Genomic DNA, 25,338 nt, shown 5'->3' on the forward strand with positions numbered 1-25,338 from the left:
AGGATGTTGACAATGAAAAGAAAAATGACAGGTACATTATTTAAACGGTTGTAGGAACACGTGTGGATGTGTAACACTATTTTTCGGAACCCTGCTACTTACTCTAAGTTTCCAGTACAATGGCAGAATAGTTGTCTATCTTGCCTCCCCTACTATTCTGCCTCCATAAAATCAATGCAGATGCTAATGATAAACCAGGATTTTTAAATGGCCTAAAGCTCTTTGATACTGTATTGTGTTAGCATGTACCTTTGGGTGACTATGGTTTGAATTGTTTTCTAACCTCTCCCAAGAAGACTTTCTCCTTTTGCTATAACACATATAAATGTAAGTCCTGTCTTATTCAGTTGGTCTGTTATATTGGAGCCTGACCTTTAGAATTCTGGTAAAGCTGTGGGTTGTGTTGGAAAAGGCTGAGGGGTGGAGGTTTATAAGAAATATTGCTGCTTTTTTTGGTGTTACAGTGATGACAAGCTTGTTCCTATCCCAAGTATTAACATATTTACTTTTTTTGTAAGAGAAACTGGAAGCATTATTAATGTAACGAGCCATGGAATGCAAGAGGGGAATGGTTAACCTGAAGACAAACCGATCCACTGTCTCTTATTTTTACACAATCACTAAAAAGAGATATCACAAAGATATGTCTTTGTATCCAGAACTGTCTGTTTGCCATTAGTGTTTCTTGTAAAATAGGTTAATAAAATGGTGCTAACAGGGTTTTACAAATGTTATGTCTTGCTGTCAGTACATTTGCCAAAGTGTGTATCCTACAGCAAATGATTCTGTTAATGGAGTTGCAGCTGTTCCAATGTGTTGTTATTATGAATGATTGGTTATGTTATAGATTTATTTTAGATATGGTAAGACAGGGAAACAATGTAAATGATAAAGAAACTGGAAAATGTATTAAGTTATTTGTTAAATTTCTCTAAGTCTCAGTTTGCAGTTTGTGTATCATGATGGTGAACCCTTGGTATCAGATACATATTGCAAAGACCCAAAGGGTGACTGTATTTTGTCCCCAAAATATAGGCTTTTGCATTGTATTTATCATTGTGGATTCAATGTTGCCTTTATTTCTTTCTGTCCTAGTCTCTTTTCACTATTTCATTTCCAACAGTCTAAGTAAGAGGTTTTCAGGGGAGCAGTCCAATGAGCAATCTACCTGATGGATGCTTGATCCAAACTTACACAGCGGCGTTACAAAGACATATATATCCACCTATTTTTTTTTTTTTTAGGTCTTAATTGCTAAAAATACACAATTACCGATGGAAAGTTATTCCTTGTTCCTTTATCTCTCCTGTCCTTTTAAAATAACAGCCATGCGCGACACATTGTTGAAGCATTTCTAAACTTAATACCTGCTCTACTAAAAATGCCAACCGGTAACCATAGGAATATCTCAGAACTACGTAAGATGGCCGACGCCTGACGTACTTCAACAGGGGGTGTGTCGATCTAGTGTCCTAATAAATAGGTCTGTACAACCAACATTGTCTGTCGCAGATCTTTTACGTCATTATCTGAAACTTTTTTTGGTTTGTTTGTTTTTTTTTGTTTTTTGTTTTTGTTTTGTGGGGATAAACATGGCGGGACGGGGTGAGGATGAGCCCTGCTGTAGCACTCGTAGCATCGGACAGGGCCAGGTTCAATCCCTGGGTCCCGAAAAAGTCGTGGCTCGCTGGGTTCTGGATTACTATGTCTATTCTGCGATGGCAGCTTTTCGAGATGGAAGTTATGACGATTTTTGTAAGATTCGCGATGTCGTTCAGGGTAACCATTTTTTGTGTGTGTGTGTGTGTATATAAATATGTTAGTATATATAAAGAATGATATCATATATACATATAAAAATACATATGACTACCTTTAGTTCACTATTAAGGTCAGGAGAATTGATATTACAGTTTTTTTCAACTGTATACCCCGAAAATTTGGAATTTTAGTGGCATTGTTTATCAGAGAATATCTGGCAGTTTACAATGTTGTGATTCTCAGATCAGTCCATTTTCATTAATACAGCAGTTTGTTTGTCGTTTGGTGAGTACTGACTTTTATTAATGTGATACTGATGCATGGTGTTATACAAATGGAATGGTGTTTTGTGGTGTAAACAGTAGCTCAGTAAATACCGTTGTTTTCATTCTTAGACATGATAGTTAGCCCATTTGAACAGTCAGAGGAGGTCACCAGGAAGCTTCGGGTAATGCAGTTTATGTCCCGAATCAATGATGGAGAGAATCTGAGTAAGTTTTCATGAGCTAACATCAAACCGTACTTCTCATTTTGTCACGTCTTTCATGCTTTCTCCAACAGTATGGGTCAAATGTTACTACTACATATACTTGCAGCAGTAGGCGATGCATTATCTTCCAGTTCTGTTGTAGCTCATTCATGAAAAACGTGTTTCATTTTTGTCATGGCATCACTTTTATGTTTTTGTTTTACAAGAAACAAACCTGATTTTCAGGCCTGTTTCTTTATAATATATGATCACAATTGACTGTGTTAAGCAGAGTGGTGGGAGGGAAATGAATTGATTCGGTTTACATATGGCAGGATGCTAGGCCCTTGTTTCTGTACTACACTAAGCAGTGAAAAAAGTGTATAGCTCATGCCATGAAAGTCACCGACATTGTTTTCTTTTGATTCTAATATGCGAGCTGCACTGTCTCTTCCAGGTTATCAGTTTGATTCAGAGGGGGATCTGACTCCCCTGGAGTCTGCCTTCAGACTTTTACACCTAATAGATGAAGAGGTGGTGCTGCCTCAGGACTTGGTGGGGAGGGTCTCTAACTCAATCAGAGAAATGGTAAAATCTGTTTCATTTTTTAACAAAAGTACCTTTTTAAACATATTCCATCTCAAGTGGACCAGATTCTGGGGAGGTTTTCTCCATTTGTGGTTGATGATACACATACAGTTTCATTTTATTGAGAAAACTGTGCCAGGATGGTGTGATGTGCAAGCAAAAGAAGAGCCATGTAACTCCCTGCATGGTGTGAAAATGTCTGGTGGTTTAATATGCCCTTTTTGATGTCCTTTTAATCTATTCTTTTTCTAATGTGGGAGATGACCTGGACAAATCACGTTTTCATAATTTTAAAGCTTGAGCTGAGTTGACTGTATTAAATTAAGACTTAACCACGCTACTTTTAAAATTGTTTGTTTCTCATTAATCAGGAACTCTGACAATTGATTATCTCGACCATATGGGGACGCATATTCCAACAGTGATCTTTGAAGATGAGATAAAATCTACATACATACAGGACATCTTTGGTTTATCTTTTAGGAATCATTCATGTCAATACGTTTGTATTTTTGCAGGCTGTAATTGTGTGTATTAAACAAAAGAAGTTTGAGAGGGCTAGTTATATACTGAAGAACCATTTCCTGGGTGACACTGCTAAGGTTAGTTGCCATGTTGATTTCAATGTATTTGTGTAGGAATTGATACAAGAACCAGAACCATACACTGCTGTGCAAAAGTGCCTTCTGCCAATTCTGTTGTCAATTCAACACTTGTCTATCTTTCTATTCCTTAAGGATATTATCTTCAAGTATTGCTCATCCTTGTTATACAGCTTTTTGGGTATTCTAGTCCTGGGTTTCTCAGTACTTGTTGATTATGCCTCGGATAACACAGCTTGAAAATCAAGTTATGTGAGCTATTTCACTCAATGTTTTTCCTTCTTTATGCAAGTCAAGGTTGTTATAATAGTAGAAAATACTAGTGGAGGCAATGAGTAAAGCAGTGTGTGTGTGTATCTATAGAGAGAGAGAGACAAAATGTTAGTAGTACGTGTATTGAATTATGTTGCATTAACATTAAAAGTAAATGGTGCGTTAGATGTGTTTTTACTACCCAGTGTTTCAGTTGCTCAGGTGCTGTTTTGGTGGGTGTTGTGTGGATGAGGGATATATGTTGGTCTTGCTTAGATCTGTATGAACCTGCTTGCTCAGGGAAGGGAGTGAATTGGTGGAGCAGAGAGTTCAGTTAAATCCTGTGCAGTGACTGTGACGCTTTAGTCACTGGGAAGACCACAAGCGCCTCGACTTGCTTCACCACTCCTCAGTTGACTTATTTTCTTTTTCTTTCTTTAGAAAACCTTATTACTGGGCATTATCCAGCAGAAGAAGCGTATTAACTCAGCTTTAAAGAAGACATATGAGCAGTTCAGGGAGGAAATGTTTCAGTTCACTGAGAGTCTTGTCAGTTTCTCTGAGCCTTTCTTACTCAAGGTATGTTTACCAAAAATGGTTATTCCAGCAAAGAATATACAGTTTGGAAAGATAGATATATGTATTGTTGCATGGTTCTGCAAGGCTGAACTTGCTCTTAATTGCTTCAGAGTAAAAACTCCTGTTTTATCAGAAACAAAGTTGACTGTCTCTTGGTTTATCTTTGAAAGCAATAGTCACTGTCTTTATTCCTTACATAACTTGTTCTTTTTTTAAGACTGCAAAACATCACATTGCCTCAGAAAGCACAGTGAGAGAAAAGGAAACTGAACAAACAGCTATAGAAGAGCCCCAATCCTCATCAGAAGCTAAAAATGTGAAATCTCCTGTCCACAGGTATGTAAGGTTTAAGATTATAGTTTTGTGTTAGAGAGAGTTTTAGGTTTTAATCTTGGAGTGTTTTAGATCAACTTAGTTTTCACTATAGAAAATGCGCTGGTCAGACGTTATACATTATTTACATTGTCAGAATAAAAACACACAAGCTCAACAGATATTATCCATTCGAATGTCACACTAATGTTTGTATCCAGAGAATACCTTATCCAGTTGTGTTGACTCTTAAGAGGTTTCAAAATCTGGAAATGTATGTTTTGTACAAATATCACACATTTTGCATACTGTGGATATCCTAGCTCAAGGGGATCTCCTATTTCATGATATTGATATCTCTGAAGCATTTTCATTGCCACTGAGAAATTTTAGTTTCAGCTCACAAAATGTTTAACATTCTACCATGCAATTGAATATGAAATGATGCTATTTTGATGATTTGAATGTACTACCAATCTGTTATAGTATTGTAAACTGCTGTTTAACGTGCCTTTTGATTTTGAGGGAGCCCTCGACAGCCTGGACCACCTTTGGCCGCTTGGTTCTCAAAGCTGCATTCTGTGCCATGTCCACGATGGAGGAGCCAAGCTTAGAATTCACTCGCCTGGAGGAGACGGATCTTGACCCCCGAGAAGCAGAGAGACCCAGCAACTCACTAAGAAGCTCTAGGAGCCAGGAGTCAGTGTTCGAGCCAGACACCCCTAAACGAGTGAGACGCGAGCAGCCCGTGTCCCGCCTGCTACTAGAGCAGGACAGCCAGACGGAGAGTGAGGGTGTGGAGGCCAGCCCACACAGGAGCAACACCCCGTCCCGCTGGCAGCAGCACCACAGCAACAACCGTCCACAGAAAAGGTAAGCGCTGCTTTGCTCTGAAACTTTATCAAGAGAAACAGGTAACCAATTGTAATTAAACTTGATAGGGACAATATATTGTGCAAGCTATTGAATCAGAGTACAGGGTTATATGGAGATGTAGGTTATGATGGCTGTTTACATGATACATATAGCCAGCGCTCCATACAGAGGAGTCATTGATTTTTGGGGTTTGGGTCATTGAGTAATTTACCCCCCCAATTTAGACATGGAGTAGGGTGTATTTTGGGTGTGTAAAATGCCACATTCCCTTAGTCATGATTACTTACAATAAATATGGTACATAGTTTAACTTATGTGGTATGCATTAACTACAGCCTTACATTTGAACTGTAATGTTACTTAGAACTACTGTACAAAAACTTGGTCTACGATAAAAACATAAACCACACTTACTTTATTTGTTTTATTGACCACAAAAAATATGGCTGTGAAGCAAATAAACACAGAAACAGAAAAAAATGAATTCCAGTGCTGCAGACGGCATATACTTAACAAAAGGTCTGCAGGCAGATACTATATATATATTTTTTTTTTTTAAACTATACCGATAGTGCACCAATGCAAATAAAGAAATGATAATAATGTATTCCTTGTTGCTCTCCTTGCTATAGCAATATAGAGCATCTCGACTCTTTCCAAATCAAAATATTGTATTATATAGATTTACCTTCCAAAAATTCAGTTGACAGATAGGTAAATTGGTAGGTTAAAAGGTTGAGAGGGACTAAGGCTCAAGAATCCAGTCGCTTATTCACCAGTCACAAACACGTTTTAGTCACATGTTTCTGACAATTTCCAGGCATGCTACAAATGGCTGTCAGTGTTGGCATTTCTCTGATCCATTCTCTAGCTACTGAATGCAGTATATTCACAGTTGACCATAGAGATGCTGGGAATCAACAAAGTACATGAAGCTTGATAACATGTGAACTTGGCAAAATTGTTATGCATATTCTTTCTGCATTCAATTTAAATACTGTACATAATTCATGTTTTTTCAATGTGTAAGACACCCAGTACACATCTTATCTGCAGTGCTGCTATTAGCACTTACTCTTATATTTTACAGCTGTGGTGAGGATGTATGTTACTAACATACTTGTTTTTTTATGTCCATTTCTGGTTAACAGTGTAATAATCCAAAGATGATTGTCACAAATCACAAATATTCTTCGTCTCTCAACGCTGTGACGGACCTTTCAGTGTCGGTATAACTAAAATCAGTCTGATGCTGAATCATGTGTGCTCTCTAATACTTTCTGCTACTACTACTACTAATAATGTTAGATGGGGATGAAATATGGAGAACCGCTTATCCAGTTGTCATGGAATCTGGTAGTAACAATATTAAGTGTAAGTTATTGAGTGTCAAATTCTGGGGCTATAGAGACAATTCTGCCATTGTGGTCAGAAACACCAGAGTAAGAACTACGCAGAAAAGAAAAGGTAAAAAAAAATAATAAAACTCCTTAACTGAGCATTGAGCAGGATCTCGACTTCCGCTAATACAGGTCAGGGTGGTCTTTTTGATTTTTGGATCTTGGCTATAATTGGCAGTCAGTATGGAAAGTAGTGAGAGAGGACTTTCTGCCAGTCTGTAAACTTCAATCACTTAGGTAGTGATTGTGAAATCTCTTCTTAGGAGTCCAGCTGCGCTGATCCAGGAAGAGACTGATGATACTGACGACTCCATTTTACAGAATAATTTCGTACCAAGGAAAAGGTAGGATCGCCATTGAATGTGCATTGATTTGTCCAGCAAAGGCTAGTAGCGAAAACAGATTGTAAGTTATCAATAACACACGAGAAGGAGTTGGCACCTCGTGCCTCTGAATGCACCTGGGAAGTGGGTTGTATCAGTACAACTCACGCCTTCAAGTGTGTTATTGCGCTTCTAAAGCGGCTTTACAAAAATAAAAATAAAGCTACATTTTAAGCTTTAAATTGCAATTTATTCAATGTCTCCTTCCACCAGTGCTAAATAGTCCCTATGCGTTGGCTGTAGAGGGCTACTAATTGGCTAGAACTTATTACTGTTGAATTAATTGTTAATTTACTTTGCAGATATGCAAATGTGTTTATATATTTATTAATGTACTGCTGCTTGAAGATATTGTTTTGTCTGAAAAGAAAAACTACACAATGTTTTAAATGAAACTGCCTACTTGTGTGTTTTATAAACATTGGTATGTACATTTGAAATTACTGTTGCCCTGCAATATTCACTCTCCTGCAGCTTTACATTTTAAATGCCAAACCTTTGATTAAAGACACCAGGCTCTGGCTTAACACATAAAGGGGCAGTGGTTTGATTTCTTGCTGGTGCCACTCATAGTAAAAACAAACAACACTTTTTACTGCATGTTAATACACAAAGATGTCTGCAATTACTGTACTGTCAACTTTCAAATCTGAATCTGTTTTCTTTTCCCTGTCATACGCGTCCCTTGGTGATTGAGGTCCGTTGCAACTGCGCTCAACCCCGGTTTTAGAAACTCTTAACCCGCTGCATTTGGTACTAAAGCATGAGGATTTAAAAACGTTCTTGCAGCGGCCGACCAGATCAAAATGTCATCATTTTAAAGAAAAGACATCCGAACAGATTGGCATTTTAAATGCATTTTGTAGACTACTGCAGTGCACTGAATATGAAAATCCAAACATGGCTACTGTTTAATTCTGCTTTTAAATGTAACCCATTATATTTAGAATACTATTGGAATTTTTGTATGGATGTGTTTTTTACATGACCCAGAACTGTTGTATTAAATATTGCTATCCAGAATATTTGGTACTAATATTTGTCTTCATTTTAGGTTAAATGTGTCCAACCCAGTGAGAGAGGAAGTGGAGCACTGGAGTGATGAAGAATCTTTATTCTGCCCAAGATTAGGACCTAGTAATTTTTGTTTTGCTTTTAAACTACCAACTATATTACGTAACCAATCCTCATAGGATTCTTGCAAGTTAGTTTTTGTTCACGCTTTCCAAATGTCAACGTTCTCGTCTTTATGATGTACTGTAGCGTAAAATAAAGGAAGTACAAAACTTAAAGTGGATAAGTTTGCCAAGCCAACACCTGCTCCAACCCCAGTTCTGCCAATGGACTTATTTGAGTCTGTATATATCCATTCTTAAATTGGGGTATGTGGTTCCAACTGAACACTTTACAAATGTGTAATACTGTTTTGTTTTCTCTTCTTAGACTACAAAAGTAAGGCATTAGATGAAAGCTGTATTACTGGGCATAGTACAAAAAAGGTAAGAAACATTTCATTTTCAACTTATCAAAATCTAACACCCCTGGCCAAAATATCTCATTATTTAAACTGGTCCGATTGGTTTAGGCAACATGTTCTTCTTGCATTTTCTGTAGCCTCGGAGACCGATCAACACAGTTTTGGTATGAATGCATGTTACTTCAGTTCTAATTACATAATTTCCAGTGCTTAATTTTACTAGAATCTTTGAGATTCATTTTGCTTTTTCAACCTCTGCATCATGGGATTGATGGATTCTGAAAATGACTGTCCCAACGGAAAAATGATCAGTGCAGTTACACTGTTGCGGTTTCTTTGCTAGTGATGTTATGAGTGTTAATACTTGTGTATTGTCTGGCTTCCATAGAAAAAATCTTTATTTTTTTTTTTATTTGGTATCCCTCCCTGGTGAAGCTGTGCAATCTGAAACTGCACAGCAGAAATAATTTGACTTTTGTTAGGGTTGTCTTTTTGAAAATGTTCATCGTGCTAACAGTACACTGTAACTCTTTCCTTTTCTTTCTGCAGAAGTGGACCTGGGAAGAGACAATGTGGGTTAAGAAAGGGGTGTCCAAATTCGGGGAAGGCAACTGGAAGGCAATTCAGCTAAACTACCCATTTGTGGGAAGGACAACCATAATGATCAAAGATCGATGGAGAACGATGAAAAAGCTTAAAATTACTTAGTTAAGATGCTCCACGGACACTGTATCTCTGTAGATGGTTAAGTCATTTTTCTTTAAAATTAGGGCTTGAATTTTTAGGTTTAGTTAAGTTTGTAGTTGCAATTTTAGGTTTATGGCTTAATTATTGCATGTTTTTAAACCGGCTTTTGAGAAAGATATGTACAACATATCGAAACGTTGGGCAGCTGGCTCTTTGAGCTAATATATATATATATATATATATATATATATATATATATATATATATATATATATATATATATATATATATGATATGATTTTACCTACACTTTCCAATTTCTAGCTGAAAAGAACAGTTTTTATGAATGTTTTTATACACAAAATTGTAAAGTAACCCTGAAATTATGTCCCTTTGCAATCAATATTAACATGACGTGCTCTACTAGGAAGCTTTGCCTCTCTGCCCAGTTAGTGGAGGGGTACGTTTTAACCTTTTTTTTTAGTGATAGCACCGCTGCTACTGCAACTGAGCAAATACCAGCTTGCCAGGGTCCGAATACCTGAAGAATATGGTATTGAAATTTTTATTTTGATGCAAAAATTGGGTAATATGCAAATACCCAAAGGTGCACAATGCATGCGGAGAAGGGGGTTCCAGCTGTCAAACCTGTTTTGTTGTCCACTGTTTATATGCCAGTGTTCTGTGTGATCACCACATGCCTGGCAAAAATTGTGTTTGAAGCCGTGTACATAACTATTGAACATTTTATTTTGCTTAGTCATTGTCTTTTAAATACTTTGGAATCCCAGAATAGATCCCTCCCCACCTCTACTTTTCAAATATTTGAATAAGCTGTCCAGAGCTATCCCAGCGTGTTATACATTTTCTAGGAATAAAGAACTGGGTCTTCAAACGTCTACTTGATAAGTGACAGTATTTTAATCACTAAATCGTATTAAATATGTACTTTAAAATTTAAGGTGACGTTGATTTATCTACCTATTCAAAAGGCAAATAAATCAACATCACCTCAAAGTACTTGTTGATGTGTGTACAGGGATAATTGAAGGCACCTCTCTGGCACACATTTTTTTACCTTTTATCTTGAATACTTTATAAAAAATAATTCAACTTTTTATTACATTTTATGACAAAAACTAACAATGTTGATCAATGTGAAGTTGTCTGGAAAGAACTACTGTATACTATATAAAGATGTTCAATTTAATTTGGGTGTTTATTCTTTTATTCTGATACAGCAAATTGCCAAACCCTATTATAGTGAAGAACCTGACAACGAACATTTCTCCAGGTCCCAAGGGGGGTTGTTTTTTATATATATATATATATACAGTGAAGGATTGGTTAGGAAAGGAGCAAAATGTGAAAGGAGAATGTAAACCAAGTGGGTGGTAAGAAATTTAATGATATGTGTTTGAAATTAAAACTAAAAATGGGTTTATTGATAAACTGGTAAATGGTAATGGTGTGTTAAAAAAGGGAGACTAAAAAAGTAATTAAATCTGGTTTAAAATAAATGACTTATTTAGCAATGACCATACGGGGGGGGGGGGGGGGGGGGGGGGGGGGGGGGGGGGGGGCGGGGGGGGGTGGGGTGGGGGGGGGGGGGGGGGGGGGGGGGGGGGGGGGTGGGGTTGGGGGGGGGTGGGGGGGGGGAGGGGGGGGGGGGGGGCGGGGTGGGGGTGTAGCGGTTTCTGGAGTCAAGACCAACTCCTGGTTAAATCAATTAACTAATTAATTATGTTTAAAAGGGTGTGAGTGTGTGTGTTTCGGTGTGGGTGATAGTAGGAGTCTGGTTGAGAGAGTTGCAGAGTAATGGAGTATTGAGAAACTGGAAAACGAACTATTGGAAAATGTATTTGGATTACGATTTGGTTCTGGTGATGAGGTAACAGGCTTGTTATTAGTTAAGAACATGAACTGTTTAGCTAAGGCCCGAAATCGGGTTAGGTTTTGTTTATTTTCTTTTTGTTGTAAATAATAAACACGCAACAGCGTTTCCTGGCATCCTGTGTCTAAAAGTGTTTATTTGAAGAAGAAAAACTTGTGACCAGAGGGCAATCTGTCACTAATATATATATATATATATATATATATATATATATATATATATATATATATATATATATATATATATATATATATATATATATATTAGGGATAGGACGAATACAGCGGTTCTGAATAATTTTCCTCACTGAACCGACAATTTTCACTTGAAAGACGGTTAAACTTTGAAATCGCACAATACCAGCCTGCAAAGTTTAAAGGGTTAATTACCATTCAGTAGGTACCTTTTTGTGAATCACAAACACTTGTATTGCTGAGCACATTGTTCCACGCAGCAGCTGCAGATATACCCGACAAGTAGTGGCTGCAAAAACTTTTTAAAGGAAAGGGTTTGGAGGGAGGAGTTTAGAAAAGTTAATCATTCTCCAGGTCTGAAGAAGGTATCAGCATTCAGCGAAAGAAACAAACCTTCCTGTTCACTGCATGTGTTAGACACAGCAGTTTCTTGAGAAGATGCTGAAGCCCGGCGCAGTGTGTGTTGTAGTGTTTGTAATCCTGTGTGTTGGGGGATGGTGTCAGAAGTCGGAGCCCCTAGCTGTCCGTGGAGAGCAGTCCTTATTCCGGGGGTCTGACCGATATGACTTCTCCTATGTGCTCCCCGCAGCTGCACTGGAGTGTTTCTGGCATTTTGCACACCAGAGTGGGAATTTTTACTTCAGTTACGAGGTAAGGGTTTCTGATTGAATGATCCTGCAACAATACACTCTCTATTGGGATGTTACATCACAAAGAGCACAAGAAACATCAAGATTACACTTTTTCAAAGGTACCGTATGTTTATTAAACAGATGCAATTACCAGCATTAGTGCTAAAAAAAGGTGTTGGTACAATTTAGAATCAGATAACACTTGATTGTTCAATTTGCTTTCTCCGAGCGTTGAGGTTTACAGGGAATACATGCAGATATATTTTCATAGGTCACTTTTGAAAGTAGTGGACGATTCAAGTTTTTGAAATCCGTCTGCCTACAGGTTTCACTCACTGCTGTGGGGAAAGTGCACCTCACTGTTTCTGGAAAGGTACCCGGCAGGAACTAGTGGTCCCTGCTTCCAGCGTTCAGTAGGTTAAGCAGGTTGGGCAGTTAAAGAGGTGATTGGTTTAACGGTGGTCATGTCTTGAATTTAAGTTCTCCAGATCAGTAATGGGTTTTAAATAAAGAAATAGAATGCTAGTATAGTGGGACTAGGTGAGGTCAAATATCTTCAAATTGTCTGACACATAAATATCATGTTTATGGATTTTTAATAAAATGTGTATGTTTTTTGCAAGGAAAAATAATTGGTAATATAATTAGTAACTGAATACAAATTAAGATTGCAGTTCCTTCAAGAGGAAGTCTATTTTATTATCTGTAAGCTGCCAATGTCAGCCCAGTGGTGATTTCTTCTCAGAGAAAGGGCTTCAGAGAAATAACCCATAGGCCTCAGCACACAAAGCTCATGTGAGAAATACCCACAAAGGGTTATCTTTTAAAACAAAGTAGAAAAAAAGAAAAGACAAATATCCTCAAGGGTAAAACTTTCTTTCTGTAATAGCTGGTGAGGTATATAGTTGAAAGGTTGATTAAAATACCTCTAAATCAAATGTTTTGGCTAAGTACTATGAAATAGTCTGCCTGACTTGATTGCTTATCTTTTCTTGAAGTATTGTTAACAGTACAGCTTATCTTCATCTTCCATTAAGTACTAAGTAAACTAAATAATAGTAATCCTTTTTCTATGTTTCCATGTTCTATCAGTAAACCCTGCCAGGAATAGATTGAAGGATTACTTTAAAAACTTCTTTCCACAAGAATTACAAAAATTCATTGTATTCACAGTGGAGTTTTAAGTATGAGCATTCTAGTCAAGATTCCCTACACCAATCAGAGGTTCAAATCTTTAAAAAGCTTTAGAAGAACCTATTCACAAAGTATTTAGAAAAGTGTTTAAGGACCGGCTGAAAGTGCAGTATATATATATATATATATATATATATATATAAAAAAATTAGGACTAATAAATGATTAGTACTGTATGTGTCTGCTCTTTAAATTATCTTTAATAATGCTGTATTATGTATAGACAGAAGTTATTCATGGTGTACACTTGAGCAATTAGTACTGAGGTGTGCATTATAAGTATGAATTGTATTTGCTGTAGATATATAAAGGTGGAGTTGTGTGCAGCCTGTTCAGTTGATGCTGTTGGGTGCAGTTATATTTAGCTTGTTCCAGTGATGTGTGTTTTTGTGTAGGTTCAGTGGGTGACTGGGATTGGGAAGGACAGGCACATCACTGCCACTGTGAACTCTCCAGAGGGGCTCCTCATGGGCACCTCACAGGATGTACGGGGTCAAATCAACTTTAGGACCAAAGAGACAGGTACCAGATTCGCATGAGAGCAAGGTGGGGGTAAAATCCTGTTCTCCAATTCCTTTTTTAAATCAATTCCCCAATTGATTTGGGGCTGATATTTTTGAGACCTAATAATTGTTGTGATTGTTCAAGCGCTTTAATTGTTCATGCTAATTTAATTGACTAACAGTGACTTCAAGTAATTTGTTGCAACTGTGAGCTCATTGTAACAGAAAATTGTGAATTGCAATTTTAATCAATGATGTGTTTGAATTGATTTAAAAGGGAATGGAAATTGGTATTGGGAATTGTTTTATAAAAGAAATTGGAATTGAAAAACAGAAATTGACCCCAACCCCACTTGAGAGAAATTTCTTTACAGTTTCTAGGATGTCCTTGTTTCAAAGGTCCACAATCACTCATTGCATATGAGGAGTCTACAAGATGTTTTAAATGATCAATTATTATTATTGCAAATGTGCTACATGTTGCATGTGCAGCTTCATTTTAATATAAAATATTATTTAAAACTACATATTTACATTTTCATACCACAGTGAATTTCAAACTTATTCAGCTCTTTATCCACATTTGTTGTGCATAATTACGTTGTATACTTAGGATTTTTATCACAACTGTGTCCTCGCCAATTACCATTAAAGAAAATACCCATTATAGCTCCTAATGTAATTAACCACAATAAACACAATACCTCAATAAGAACTAGCAATTCTGGCTTAATTATCCATAGATTCATGATGAAAAGAGATAAACAATTAATATTATGTATGTTTAAGTATTTCAAATCAATCATAAATGAATATTTGTTATAAGACAAAAAGAAACCTAACAGTCCAAATGTATTATTACATTTATTCATATTCTCAAAGGAAGAAGAATAAAGGTTAGGCTTCATAGTTAAAAACATATGTATAAAGAAGAAAACATAAAACATTCAAGGAAAAGTAATGCATTGTTAAATGTTCATAATGAATCCTTGATGTGCTCTCTGGTCAGAGAGTTCTGCATTAGTGAAGCAGTCTTAATAGTTCATCATGCATTGTTTGGTTCAGTCACACATTACATATACATGTGCCAGCTTCCAAGTGGCTAAGTACGCATATACAATGTTCAGTATCTACTTGAATAGACGCACATTATGTATTGTAACAATTTCAATAGCATGGCTTCAGTTCAGTTACTTCTAAACACACAATATAAATTTGATACTTATTCTGTTGGTGCAATGTTTAAAACAAGGTCTTCTTAACACAGTCATCCTCTGTGTAGAAGTTAGTTGTGCAGCAGCGCAGTGCAGTATCTCTGTGAAGTCTGTAGGCAAAAGCTTTCGTCGTTCTGGAGGGAGACCATCTTCTACGGGACAGAGTTGAAGATTACATCATTGCATCTTCGTTGAAGAACTTCAGAGTTTGATGAGCAGAGAGCGATGAGATATTTTGAAGAAAGAGCGAATCCAGTGAGCAAGAGCGAATCCAGAGAGAGAAAATCCTTATTTTGAGTTTAAATAACAATGTATAGGTGTTCCCTTATACTGTAAACAAGTCCTTGTCAATCCTTCCGGTGGTTCACAGTATTTGATAGATAGTTGCATGTCACACAAAAAGGGTGTGTTAGAAATGTAATGTGTCGACCTATTTTGTTATCTAAGGATTTTACATTTATCATTTAAACCTCCTATTCAGTATAACTTTAGTTACATTCATTAGAGAAGCATATAAATTTCAGTTTCATTCTCTATACAAAATTAAAATTACAAGCATATAAATAACATCCTAATACAATCAAAGGATAATATTCAAAAATAGTTTATTAGTTTATAACATTCATTTAAAACACAATAGACCCTTCAGGTTTATTGGGAAACTTACTTTAATAACTGGTAAACTTGTGTCTACAAGTTATGTAATTAAAAATGATTCTTAAAGCATTTTAACTAACTTTTAACACAATAGTGGTACAACAGCATACTTAATGCAGCTTGGCTTGGTAAGTTTTATGACACCTTAGGAGACTAGACAATCAGATTGGAAGGCGAGCTTCAAATAGTTAACATAGATTTTGGTCTGTGTCTTAGTCTAATCAACAAGCTTTGAAGTAGATCTGGTTAAGAATGTTCTGGAATCGGTGTTAACAACCTAATCGCCAAAGCATGTCACACAGTCAACAGTCTCAATTAAATATCTGGGAAATGCTTATATTAAAATTAATTTAACCATGAATTTCCTTAACACATCTGTAATAGAATCAAACATTTAAAATTAAGTCAAATACATTTTTTTTAAATAGTTTTACCTGATTATGCTAACAAAACATGCTTTTATAATGTTATTTTCTTTTTTCCCCCCGGCCTCAGGGTTTTTTCAGATCTGTCTGAGCAACTTTCATAACCGTTTCGGGTCCATGAAAGTGTTCCTAAACTTTGGGGTCTATTACGATGGGTTTGAAGAAATGCAGCATCAAAAAGAACAGGAAAAAAAACAAATGAATGACACATTGGCTATGATTGAGGTAGGAAGCCTAAAACCACTGAAAAAATAGTTCCACAAGGTAACAACATTGTCCATTCCTTCACTTTTGGTGAATTTTCTGAGATGTATTTCTTAAGTTAGGAGTATGCTACCATGTAGCTATTATATTTATCCATAATGTTAAACACACAATCAACAGATCTGCAATAAAACTTAAAACATTTTGTAGTCAGTTTTGTCTCAAACTTTTATTATTTCTGAATCCATTTACTTACTTCTGCACTGTATAACTTACACTTTACTTTGAGCTGCAGTAATGAACCAAGGAGCTCAAATGGAAAGAGACATATGTTAAGGCTACCAATATCTGGGGGAGATAAGAGTTATTTATTTATTATCATTTATTAACCTGGTACAACCTTGAGAGGACACACACTTGTACATGACCGTGTTTATGTTTATTTTCCAGACGAGCGCTGCCAGGGTGCAGAGCTATGTGTTTCACATGTGGAGATACTACAACTTTGCCAGGATGCGCCAGGGGACTGATTATTATCTGCTGCTATCTAACTACAACTACGTGACCTGGTGGTCTGCTGCTCAGAGCCTGGTGATCGTATTGTCTGGCTTTTTACAGCTTTACTTTCTCAAGCGTCTCTTCTACACAAAAACCACAACAGATACACAGAAGCCAAGGTGTTAATGCTGTCAAATTCCCTCTCAAAAAACTGATAGCAACTTTGATGTGTTATTTACTTGGAATGCCTTAAATGGGCTTACATGTACAAAGGTGCATTAAAATGACATTTTTGAAATAGAGCAAGTAGCTTCAAATGACTAACTGGTTTACTTTCCCTTACATTTTCAATGTACTTGTAATTCTTCAAAGTTATGTTTTATGTGTGTGTATCTCCAAAGCCAAGTTGACCACCTCACTGAAAATTGAGCCTCTGCAAATAGTGATACTTAGTGCATCAATTTAATTAGTGTTATCTTAACTATTTGTATTCAATTTAATTTACAGATTGCCGACTGTCTTTTTTTTTTTTTTTAAAGAGACATCTTTGAGGGGCTATGGGACGCTACTGGTAGCTATGGAGATAGCACCTGCATCACTAGGAACTGAAAGACTAATTATAACTTGGGGCTACTTTGCTAAGGAGCAGGGCTTTCCAATACACTTTCCTAGGTTATACAAAAATACCTATAAACTAAAGGTAAAGAGAACATTTAGTGTAATTAGAAGCTAATTGTTCTTTAGTTGTGATTTTTTACATGCTTTTTAGGCAGTATTAAGAAGAAGATTAGAACTGAAAAGTTTATTGGATTGAACAGAGGGGGGAATTATTTATAAACTTTACAGAACATCTGAACTCTTATTTAGCAAATCGTCTTTTGACAGTAATTGCTTGACGGGTAAATTACATTCACTTGCCACCAGTGAATTATTACTGGTTTGGCATAGGTACCATATGGATCTGCCTAGGTAACTCTAGTAATGACAGTACACTTTAAACAAGGTGAGGGGTACAGAATCATTCTTCAAAATGTGCATTTATAAACACCAAGCATTGTATTGATGTTTTGCAGTAAAATACTAAACACAATGTAACATTTCTTATTTATTGTGTACCACATCTTACACAAGAAGCCCACTGTTGTAAAAAGTCCAGATCAATACATTATGACTCCTTCTCTGGAGGCACCACCACATTGTTTTTTCCATTGCAAGGGTTCCAGAGCTTATATGCTGTTGACCATCTTCCCATGTTGGGGGTTGAGGGTTGGGTTGAGGTGGGGGGAGCTTGGGCAACACTGCAAGAGGCTTGTAGATCGTGGATTCGCTCACTTGGTCCTTGTGCTGTTATTTATTGTACAGTCATACTTTATAAAGAGCTTGGTGCAGTTTATGTAAGGCTGTCCTCGCTTCTTATATAGTCTCCAACGTCCACGATCGCCGTTGGATCCACCTTTCGGCACTCCTGAGTGGTTTTTGCTGCAACTCCAAATCCCTGCTTTAAGGTACTCTACTGTGAGGTTACAAATGGGTTATACATTCAAACCTGCATCCTTAGTTATTGTAGCAAACAAAATAATTTAAAAAATCTTAGCCATTCTGCAATTTAGCTAGTTACATAGGTCTGTGCAGTTTTAAAACTAAACATGTTATAGCACACATGTATTTTGTTTTTCAAACATCATATCTGGTGCTACTTCAGGTTTAAGGAAGCTCTCAGTTCTTGGGTTATCTATTTGCACTTGCTGGGTCATGTCACCTCAGCAGTGTGTTCTGGGTCAAATGTGTATTTCAAAACTGCACATTTTAGACCTACGAGTGGATGTTTTATGGAACTTTTAGCTACAATTACTTTAAGAAAAACTGTTCCCATTCTTTTTTTTAAAGTGCAACTATTTTGTAGAAAGATTTGACACCTGACAATCAGCAAAATACAACATTTTCATGTATTGATAAACTAATACATAAATGAGTATGATTTCTTTAATCATGTAGACTGGATGTCAACTGCCCTATAGTTTGAATGCCAATTCAGCAAATAAAGTTATTTGCTACTTGTTTCATAAAATTTGACAATCATGGACAATGGTATTATTGCTTTTTTTTCTGTTTATTTTTGAAAACTTACCAGTGGTATATCAGCCATTGAATAGACAACTATGCCCTGGTACTGTGCAGTGTTTTCTGGAATCTGTCCCAGACCAGACTTTAAAATGTGGTTTCCATATAAATAGGACTGCTCAGCTCCTGGCTTCACCCACACCTTAAACTGAAATCAGAGGAAAAAAGGCAACAGGATTCAGTGTAGTCACCTCACATGCAACATTCCTGATACCACCATTCCCTCACTCATGCAGGCTCCTTTTGTCGTGTCTCAGCACCGAGTTAAGTGTGTTTACTATTGATATTGTACTGCTTGTGATGTTTGTGACCGTGCTTGCTAGATTTAATGCAATGGAGCCTGCGTCACCCACATATCATGATGGCTAGTACAGTGATTTTATATCGTTGTATGTACTACAAATACTACATGACAGAAAATTAAAAGGAGATGGTGAAATAGACACGTCTTCCCAATATGAAGACATCGAGGCTGTGGCACTTATACAATGAAACAGATCGTACTGTGTGTGTGTGTGTGTGTGTATATATATATATATATATATATATATATATATATATATATATATATATATATATGTGCACGTAAAATGTAACTTTACCTTAAGTAGTAAACACGGTCGATATGCAATCTGAAGCAGTAGGTTCCATCTGGGCGATCTACCAAAAGCTTGATGTTTGATCCAGTACTGCACAGGGACAAAAACGACAATGCTGTTGTTTGTATTTCTTTTTTTGTATTATTATTACCAAAACTGACTAGTGTCTACTTACTACTTGGAGAGCTTCTCAAACATGGTCTTTATTTCTTCGTCTGTCAGTGGTCGCATTTTTGAGTGAATACAATTTATATTCTAGATGTATAATGCACACACCGCTATAAACTCACAACGTGGGCAAACAGTGCACGAAATTAGAAGCACCGGCTTTCTTGAACCATAAGAGATACAAAATGTGTTAAATAGCTTTCTAGTGTGTGAACAGTCCGGTCAAATAAGAACAGCGACCTCTCCAGTAACACAGGCATTACTGACCAAACAGAATTTGTTTTGTTTTATTTGCTTCGTTAATTTTAAAAAGCGTACATATATTTAAATAAATGTGCAAACTACATTTAAAACACCATAGTTACATATATCTTCCCTGTTATTTGTGCTTCAAGATAACACAAAACCACTTATCAACTGTCTTTTCTATTTAACTTTTTAAATAAAGTTAATTGATGACGCCAAGAAAATACCTCACCAAGATGGCGGCTGTGGACGTGGAAGATGAGAGTATTTTGGCTTCGATTTTTAAAGACAGTTTCCCAGTAAACTGGCGAGAAAACCCAGATTTCGCGACATATCTATCGAAGCTAAGCTCGTATGGGGTAGAGAAGTTAAACAGGGAGCCCGAAAGGCTGTCGGAGGAGCGGGCTCAGATTCTTCAGCTGACCCGAGAGCTGGCGTTCTCCAACTACAAAATCTTCATCCGCACAGCAGAGTGCACCAAAGAGATCTATCGGGACTTCGGTGTGGTGGAGAGTAGCGTCTCACGACTTCTAGATAAGCTACCAGGCTTTGGGGAAAAATGCAGGTGAGTTGCGTTTCCATCAGTAAACTTGACAGAGGTGTTGTCAGATGGTTCGTCTGTCCTGTTTATTTCATATGAAAAAAGCATAATTGCATTCGAGCTAAGTAAAACTGCCTTCAGATACTACCATTGTTTGCTACCTGTATCCAACATCAACGATTACTGTCAACAATAAACTAGCAATACAGTCCTGTCCAAACATTCCCAACACGCCATTAATACTACCACTAGTTGTTTACCCCAGTAGTGTATACCCATGCCAACACAATGCCCTTGCAAAAACTGCAAGATTATTGCATGTTGTGGAACACAATTGTAATAAATGGCCTACTTTTACTATTATGCCACACATTTGTGAATATTTTAATGTAAGGATAAGTGAATGTAGGTTATGAGTGGGTGTAAGGATATGCACTAGTTGGGTTATATTTTATTTTTTCTTATAAACCAAATCGTTCAGAGAGCTTCACAAAGCATGTTGTCAAATTTTACTTTTGTTTCAGTTCCTTGTGCTTTCCCCAGAGTTCTAATAGAAATCCTTCAGAATGTTGGAGTGCAGTATAGTGGTCTCAGGATGCTGAATCACAAACCCACCTCTCCGCCTCTTTCCTCCAGAGGTTTTCTAAAGGAGGCAGAGGAGATCGGAGCCAGTCGGCGAATGAACAGCCTGACCCTGAATCGGCACACAGAGATCCTGGAGATTGTGGAGATCCCACAGCTCATGGACACCTGTGTCAGGAATGGTTACTATGAAGAGGCTTTGGAGCTGGCTGCCTATGTCAAGAGACTGGAGAAGAAGCATTCCTCCCTTCCTGTTATACAGGTAATGCACAGCTCTCATGCCATGTATTTTACATCAATAAGACATCCCAGCTTGATTGTAATGTATTATAACTTGTGTAACCTTATACCCTGATCCCCAGCTCCATATCATTTGCATTGAATGGTTAAGAGTTCAGTTTATTCTTTGTTGTGTTTTATTAATGTAGTACCTATTTCAATTTAGATTCTTTAATGTTGATTGCTCATGCACTTGGAGTGTCACAAAGTTGCATGTATTTATGGAATGAGGAAATCAGTATTAGGACCTGAGCAGTTCACATTTAGCTGATGAGGTGAATTTAGATGGAAGGAACAGAACTGAGAATCACTCTAAACTAAGGAAAAGTTAAGAAAATTGGAAGGTTGTTTATTGTGGTGAAGGCAGGCTCTCACTCTCCTCTTGTTTCTCCCCACGACAGGGCATCGTGAATGAAGTGCGCCAGTCTGCCCAGCTGATGCTGAACCAGCTCCTCCAGCAGCTTCGCAGCAATGCCCAGCTGCCAGTCTGCCTGCGCGTGATCGGTTACCTGCGGCGCATGGATGTCTTCACCGAGGCCGAGCTGCGCATCAAGTTCCTGCAGGCCCGGGGAACCTGGCTGCGCTCTATCCTGGGCTCCATCCCCACCGACGACCCTTACTTCCACATCACTAAGACCATTGAGGCCTGCCGGGTGCACCTGTTTGACATCTTCACCCAGTACCGTGCCATCTTCTCCGACGAGGATCCCCTCCTGCCCACCAGCGGGCAGATGGTGAACGAGAGTGCCATCTTCCACGGCTGGGTGGTGCAGAAGGTGTCCGAGTTCCTTCAGACGCTAGAGACAGACCTGCAGCGAGGGGTGGGTGGCAGGCTGGATTCTCTGCTGGGCCAGTGCATGTACTTTGGCTTGTCCATCAGCCGAGTCGGGGCAGATTTCCGAGGTCAGCTGGCACCCATGTTCCAGCAAGTTGCTCTGGAAACATTCCACAAGGCTGTGCAAGAAGCCCTCAGCAAGTTCCAGGAGGATATGAATCTCTACACTCTGATCTCAGCCCCTGCTGTGCTGGGCAGCACCATCCCTCAAGTGTCCCCCAGCAGCCAGCCTGGGACCCTGCAGCCTCCCATGACACTCCTGGACTTCCCGCCCTTGGCTTGTTTCCTCAATAATGTTCTAGTGGCTTTTAATGACCTGCGCCTCTGCTGCCCTGTCGCTCTGGCCCAGGATGTAACCATGTGCTTAGAAGATGCTCTTGTCAAAGTATGTGACTTTTTTTAAAAATATTTAACTTCTATGTAGCATGTGTACTAAGCTTTTTGTACACATGGCATTATGTCTTTTAACTGCTTTATACTTGAAGCCTCTGCTCTCTGGTTTGTTCAGGTGACAAAGGTTATCCTGCTGTTCCACCGTGCAGAGGAGACTGCGTTCAGCAGCAGGGAGCGGGAGCTCTTCATCCAGTTCTGTTCTGCCTTCACTGAGGACATGGTCCCCTTCCTCAATCGCTGCTTACAGGTCCTCTTCCCACCCGCCCAGGTTGCACAAATACTTGGTAAGTGTTCTATGACTATATCTGTTTTATTTTTATAGAATAGTGACATGGGGAAAAAAACAATTCTTAATGGCTTAATCCGTATTTATATTTATTTCAGGAATCCCATCAACTCAGGTTCACAAATATATTTCCCTGGGTTGCATCAATATGAACATGGTTCTGGAGCCTCTGGAATTCATTTTACCCAAGAAGGAGCTCACCCCTGTTGGCCCAGATACCAGCAGTGACCTGGAGACAATGATGTTGCCTGGCCCCCAGGAGGGGCTTAGTGCTGCAGCAGAGTGTAGTTCTGGACCAGTGGAAGATCAGAAGGGTGATGTGCCTGTTGAGCACACAGGTTCTGCTTCTACAATTTCAACTGAGAACACACACGCAACTCTGAATCAGAGTTGACATAGTGAATAAGAGTAATCCAAGACCAACTCCGTGACTGTTCACGTTTAAGAGTTGATATGCAAGCTTCACTATAACGAACCCCCATGGGATCTGGAGAAATGTTCGTTATGTCAGGGTGTTCACTATAATAGGGTTTGGCTTTTTTTTTTGTATCAGAATAATCACAAAACGGCAAATCTGAATTGAGCATCATTATATAGTACTTTTATGAAGATTCCTTCACATTGATCAACATTTAAAAGGTTTTGTGACAAGGTACTGGTGTCACGTGTGGGTAACCGCATTGCAAGACAGAGAGACATTGGAGTTTGAGTTGGAACGCCGACACAGGTGCGCAGGATTTATTAAACGCAAAACAGAAAGTAAACAACCGGTCATATGACGCTACCAACGATTGTAACGCAGAGGACACATACAGAAGGCAGGCAGACAAAGTCTCAATCGAACGTCCGTCTGTAATTAATCATTAGATCAAACATCCCAACACCAAAAAGCACACAAAACAAACCCGTTTCCACATATAAATTACACCAACGCTAATTTCCTCGTGAAGGGCAATCGCCCTGCTACAGGTATGTTTAAAAGAAATGAAAAAGGAAAGAATGTACGCTTACTTGCTGAATACAGTAATTACATGTCCTTTCGCTTGAAAAAAACTATCCAGCGTAGATTGCTCCTCACGGCAGTTGCCTGGTTACAGTTTGTGTGAAGACGACGGACAGGCAACGATTGCATTTGTCATGCACGATTACAACAATAGGTCGTCTTTGAATTAGTCAACAGTGGTCTTTGTTTTCACTGAGAGAATAACACTCTTGCCACTGGAGAAAGTTCGGTGTCAGTCAGTATGGAAATTGTTTTATCCGGGTAAATTTGGTAAAAGTAATTTTTCTAATAGGGCTAATTTCCATTGAAAAAACGGTTCTTGCTGTGTTCTTTTTTTTTTTTCCCACCACCACCCCCAAGCAATATATGACTTCAGCCTGTGTGTGTGTGCACACTACACAAAAATTTATATATATATATATATATATATATATATATATATATATATATATATATAGATATGTGCAGTGTTCAAGTAACATTTTTACCATGTGATATGATACAATATTAGTACAATGTATATTAAAATGTGAACTTTAAGGATTATAAATGAGATGTACTTTTAAAACATCAAAACACATCTAAAAAATAATGCTACATTCAGCATGACACTGTACTTAATACTTTTAGATGTGTCATGCATTAGAGAAGATTCAATTACTTCTGGATTGGCTAGTTTGCGCAGTGAAGTACAGTATATAAATATTTCGGTTTTGAGGTGGCAGATGATGGCATGGAATAGTAAAACAATATAAGATTACCTTGTTTTTCTCCATGGGTATTAAGATGCTAAGTTAAAGTAAGTTATTGCTTTTCTTATGTAAATATCTGTTAACGTCTATATGTATATGTTTCATATTGCAATTGTTATAGTTTTCTGTGTGTTGGAAGGCTTTATATATTACTGATATACAATTTTCATATTGTTGCCCACCCCACCACCATATATATATATATATATATATATATATATATATATATGTAATCATGTTTGTGTACCAACCAAGGGAAAATATCATATGAAGAACATTAAATCTAGTTTGTACTGTACAAAGTGATACACCTGTGATGCTAGTGGGGTTCATTTGAACTTGTAGATAATGTCTGGAATCTAAGTAGTTACTTGCTTCCTTATCACTTTTTTTTTTTTTTTACCCAACACATGAAAAGTGTTATTTACCTTTGTCATTATAGTTTTTTTTTTTATTTGGGAGATATGGTTAACTTTTCTGTATATATTCCTTGAAGTATCTGGGTGATGGTACTTTTGGGTGTAAGTAAAATTAATAAATTATTTAATATTGATGATTTTAAGAATGTTTAGGTTGGTGTGGGTTAATTGCCTTCAGTGAGATTCAAGATTATTTATAAAATATATTTTTTAAAAAACTCCTTGTAAGTTACTGGCATCATTGATGCACCATGTCCTAAGATACAATCGTAATGCAATTTTTTTTTTGCAAGTAAAATGACAAAACAAAAAA

The 25,338-nt window shown here is 37.6% G+C and overlaps 3 protein-coding genes and 1 pseudogene across 4 annotated transcripts; 3 read left to right on the plus strand and 1 right to left on the minus strand.

Annotated features, from left to right (window-relative positions):
* The first annotated feature begins 1,544 nt into the window (after positions 1–1,544).
* On the plus strand, positions 1,545–9,599 carry LOC121296505 (telomeric repeat-binding factor 2-like). Of its 2 annotated transcripts, none has more exons than XM_041222132.1 (11): positions 1,545–1,779; positions 2,157–2,252; positions 2,688–2,818; positions 3,337–3,420; positions 4,114–4,251; positions 4,469–4,587; positions 5,089–5,436; positions 7,103–7,183; positions 8,277–8,359; positions 8,666–8,721; positions 9,249–9,599. In XM_041222132.1, the coding sequence occupies exons 1-11, from the start codon at positions 1,593–1,595 to the stop codon at positions 9,405–9,407; spliced, it is 1,482 nt and encodes a 493-aa protein (XP_041078066.1). In that variant the 5' UTR covers positions 1,545–1,592; the 3' UTR covers positions 9,408–9,599. The 2 variants fall into 2 exon arrangements, with proteins under 2 accessions (XP_041078066.1, XP_041078067.1); XM_041222133.1 differs by having other exon boundaries at positions 1,545–1,755.
* A 2,145-nt stretch (positions 9,600–11,744) lies between these two features.
* LOC121296503 (transmembrane emp24 domain-containing protein 6-like) lies at positions 11,745–17,002 on the plus strand. The gene is made up of 4 exons (XM_041222130.1): positions 11,745–12,125; positions 13,696–13,822; positions 16,170–16,324; positions 16,754–17,002. Exons 1-4 carry the CDS (start codon positions 11,913–11,915, stop codon positions 16,985–16,987), a joined length of 729 nt encoding a protein of 242 aa, XP_041078064.1. The 5' UTR covers positions 11,745–11,912; the 3' UTR covers positions 16,988–17,002.
* Positions 17,003–18,191: 1,189 nt separating this feature from the next.
* Positions 18,192–20,026, minus strand: LOC121296504 (annotated as a pseudogene).
* Positions 20,027–20,161: 135 nt separating this feature from the next.
* LOC121296013 (conserved oligomeric Golgi complex subunit 8-like) lies at positions 20,162–23,803 on the plus strand. The gene is made up of 5 exons (XM_041221143.1): positions 20,162–20,500; positions 21,113–21,320; positions 21,739–22,557; positions 22,681–22,849; positions 22,950–23,803. The coding sequence occupies exons 1-5, from the start codon at positions 20,172–20,174 to the stop codon at positions 23,243–23,245; spliced, it is 1,821 nt and encodes a 606-aa protein (XP_041077077.1). The 5' UTR covers positions 20,162–20,171; the 3' UTR covers positions 23,246–23,803.
* The last annotated feature ends 1,535 nt before the right edge of the window (positions 23,804–25,338 follow it).

This window comes from Polyodon spathula, chromosome 21 (genome assembly GCF_017654505.1).
Source record: "Polyodon spathula isolate WHYD16114869_AA chromosome 21, ASM1765450v1, whole genome shotgun sequence".
In the NCBI taxonomy this organism is placed as follows: domain Eukaryota; kingdom Metazoa; phylum Chordata; class Actinopteri; order Acipenseriformes; family Polyodontidae; genus Polyodon; species Polyodon spathula.

Excerpts from the sequence above, each read along its gene's own strand:
- LOC121296503 (XM_041222130.1), top strand. The coding sequence starts at position 11,913 with ATGCTGAAGCCCGGCGCAGTGTGTGTTGTAGTGTTTGTAATCCTGTGT. Across the intron at positions 12,126-13,695 it reads ATTTTTACTTCAGTTACGAG|GTTCAGTGGGTGACTGGGAT; the intron begins GTAAGGGTTTCT and ends GTTTTTGTGTAG. Across the intron at positions 16,325-16,753 it reads ACACATTGGCTATGATTGAG|ACGAGCGCTGCCAGGGTGCA; the intron begins GTAGGAAGCCTA and ends TTTATTTTCCAG.
- LOC121296505 (XM_041222132.1), top strand. The coding sequence starts at position 1,593 with ATGGCGGGACGGGGTGAGGATGAGCCCTGCTGTAGCACTCGTAGCATC. Across the intron at positions 3,421-4,113 it reads TCCTGGGTGACACTGCTAAG|AAAACCTTATTACTGGGCAT; the intron begins GTTAGTTGCCAT and ends TTCTTTCTTTAG. Across the intron at positions 4,252-4,468 it reads CTGAGCCTTTCTTACTCAAG|ACTGCAAAACATCACATTGC; the intron begins GTATGTTTACCA and ends TCTTTTTTTAAG.
- LOC121296013 (XM_041221143.1), top strand. The coding sequence starts at position 20,172 with ATGGCGGCTGTGGACGTGGAAGATGAGAGTATTTTGGCTTCGATTTTT. Across the intron at positions 20,501-21,112 it reads GGCTTTGGGGAAAAATGCAG|AGGTTTTCTAAAGGAGGCAG; the intron begins GTGAGTTGCGTT and ends TCTTTCCTCCAG. Across the intron at positions 22,850-22,949 it reads CCAGGTTGCACAAATACTTG|GAATCCCATCAACTCAGGTT; the intron begins GTAAGTGTTCTA and ends TATTTATTTCAG.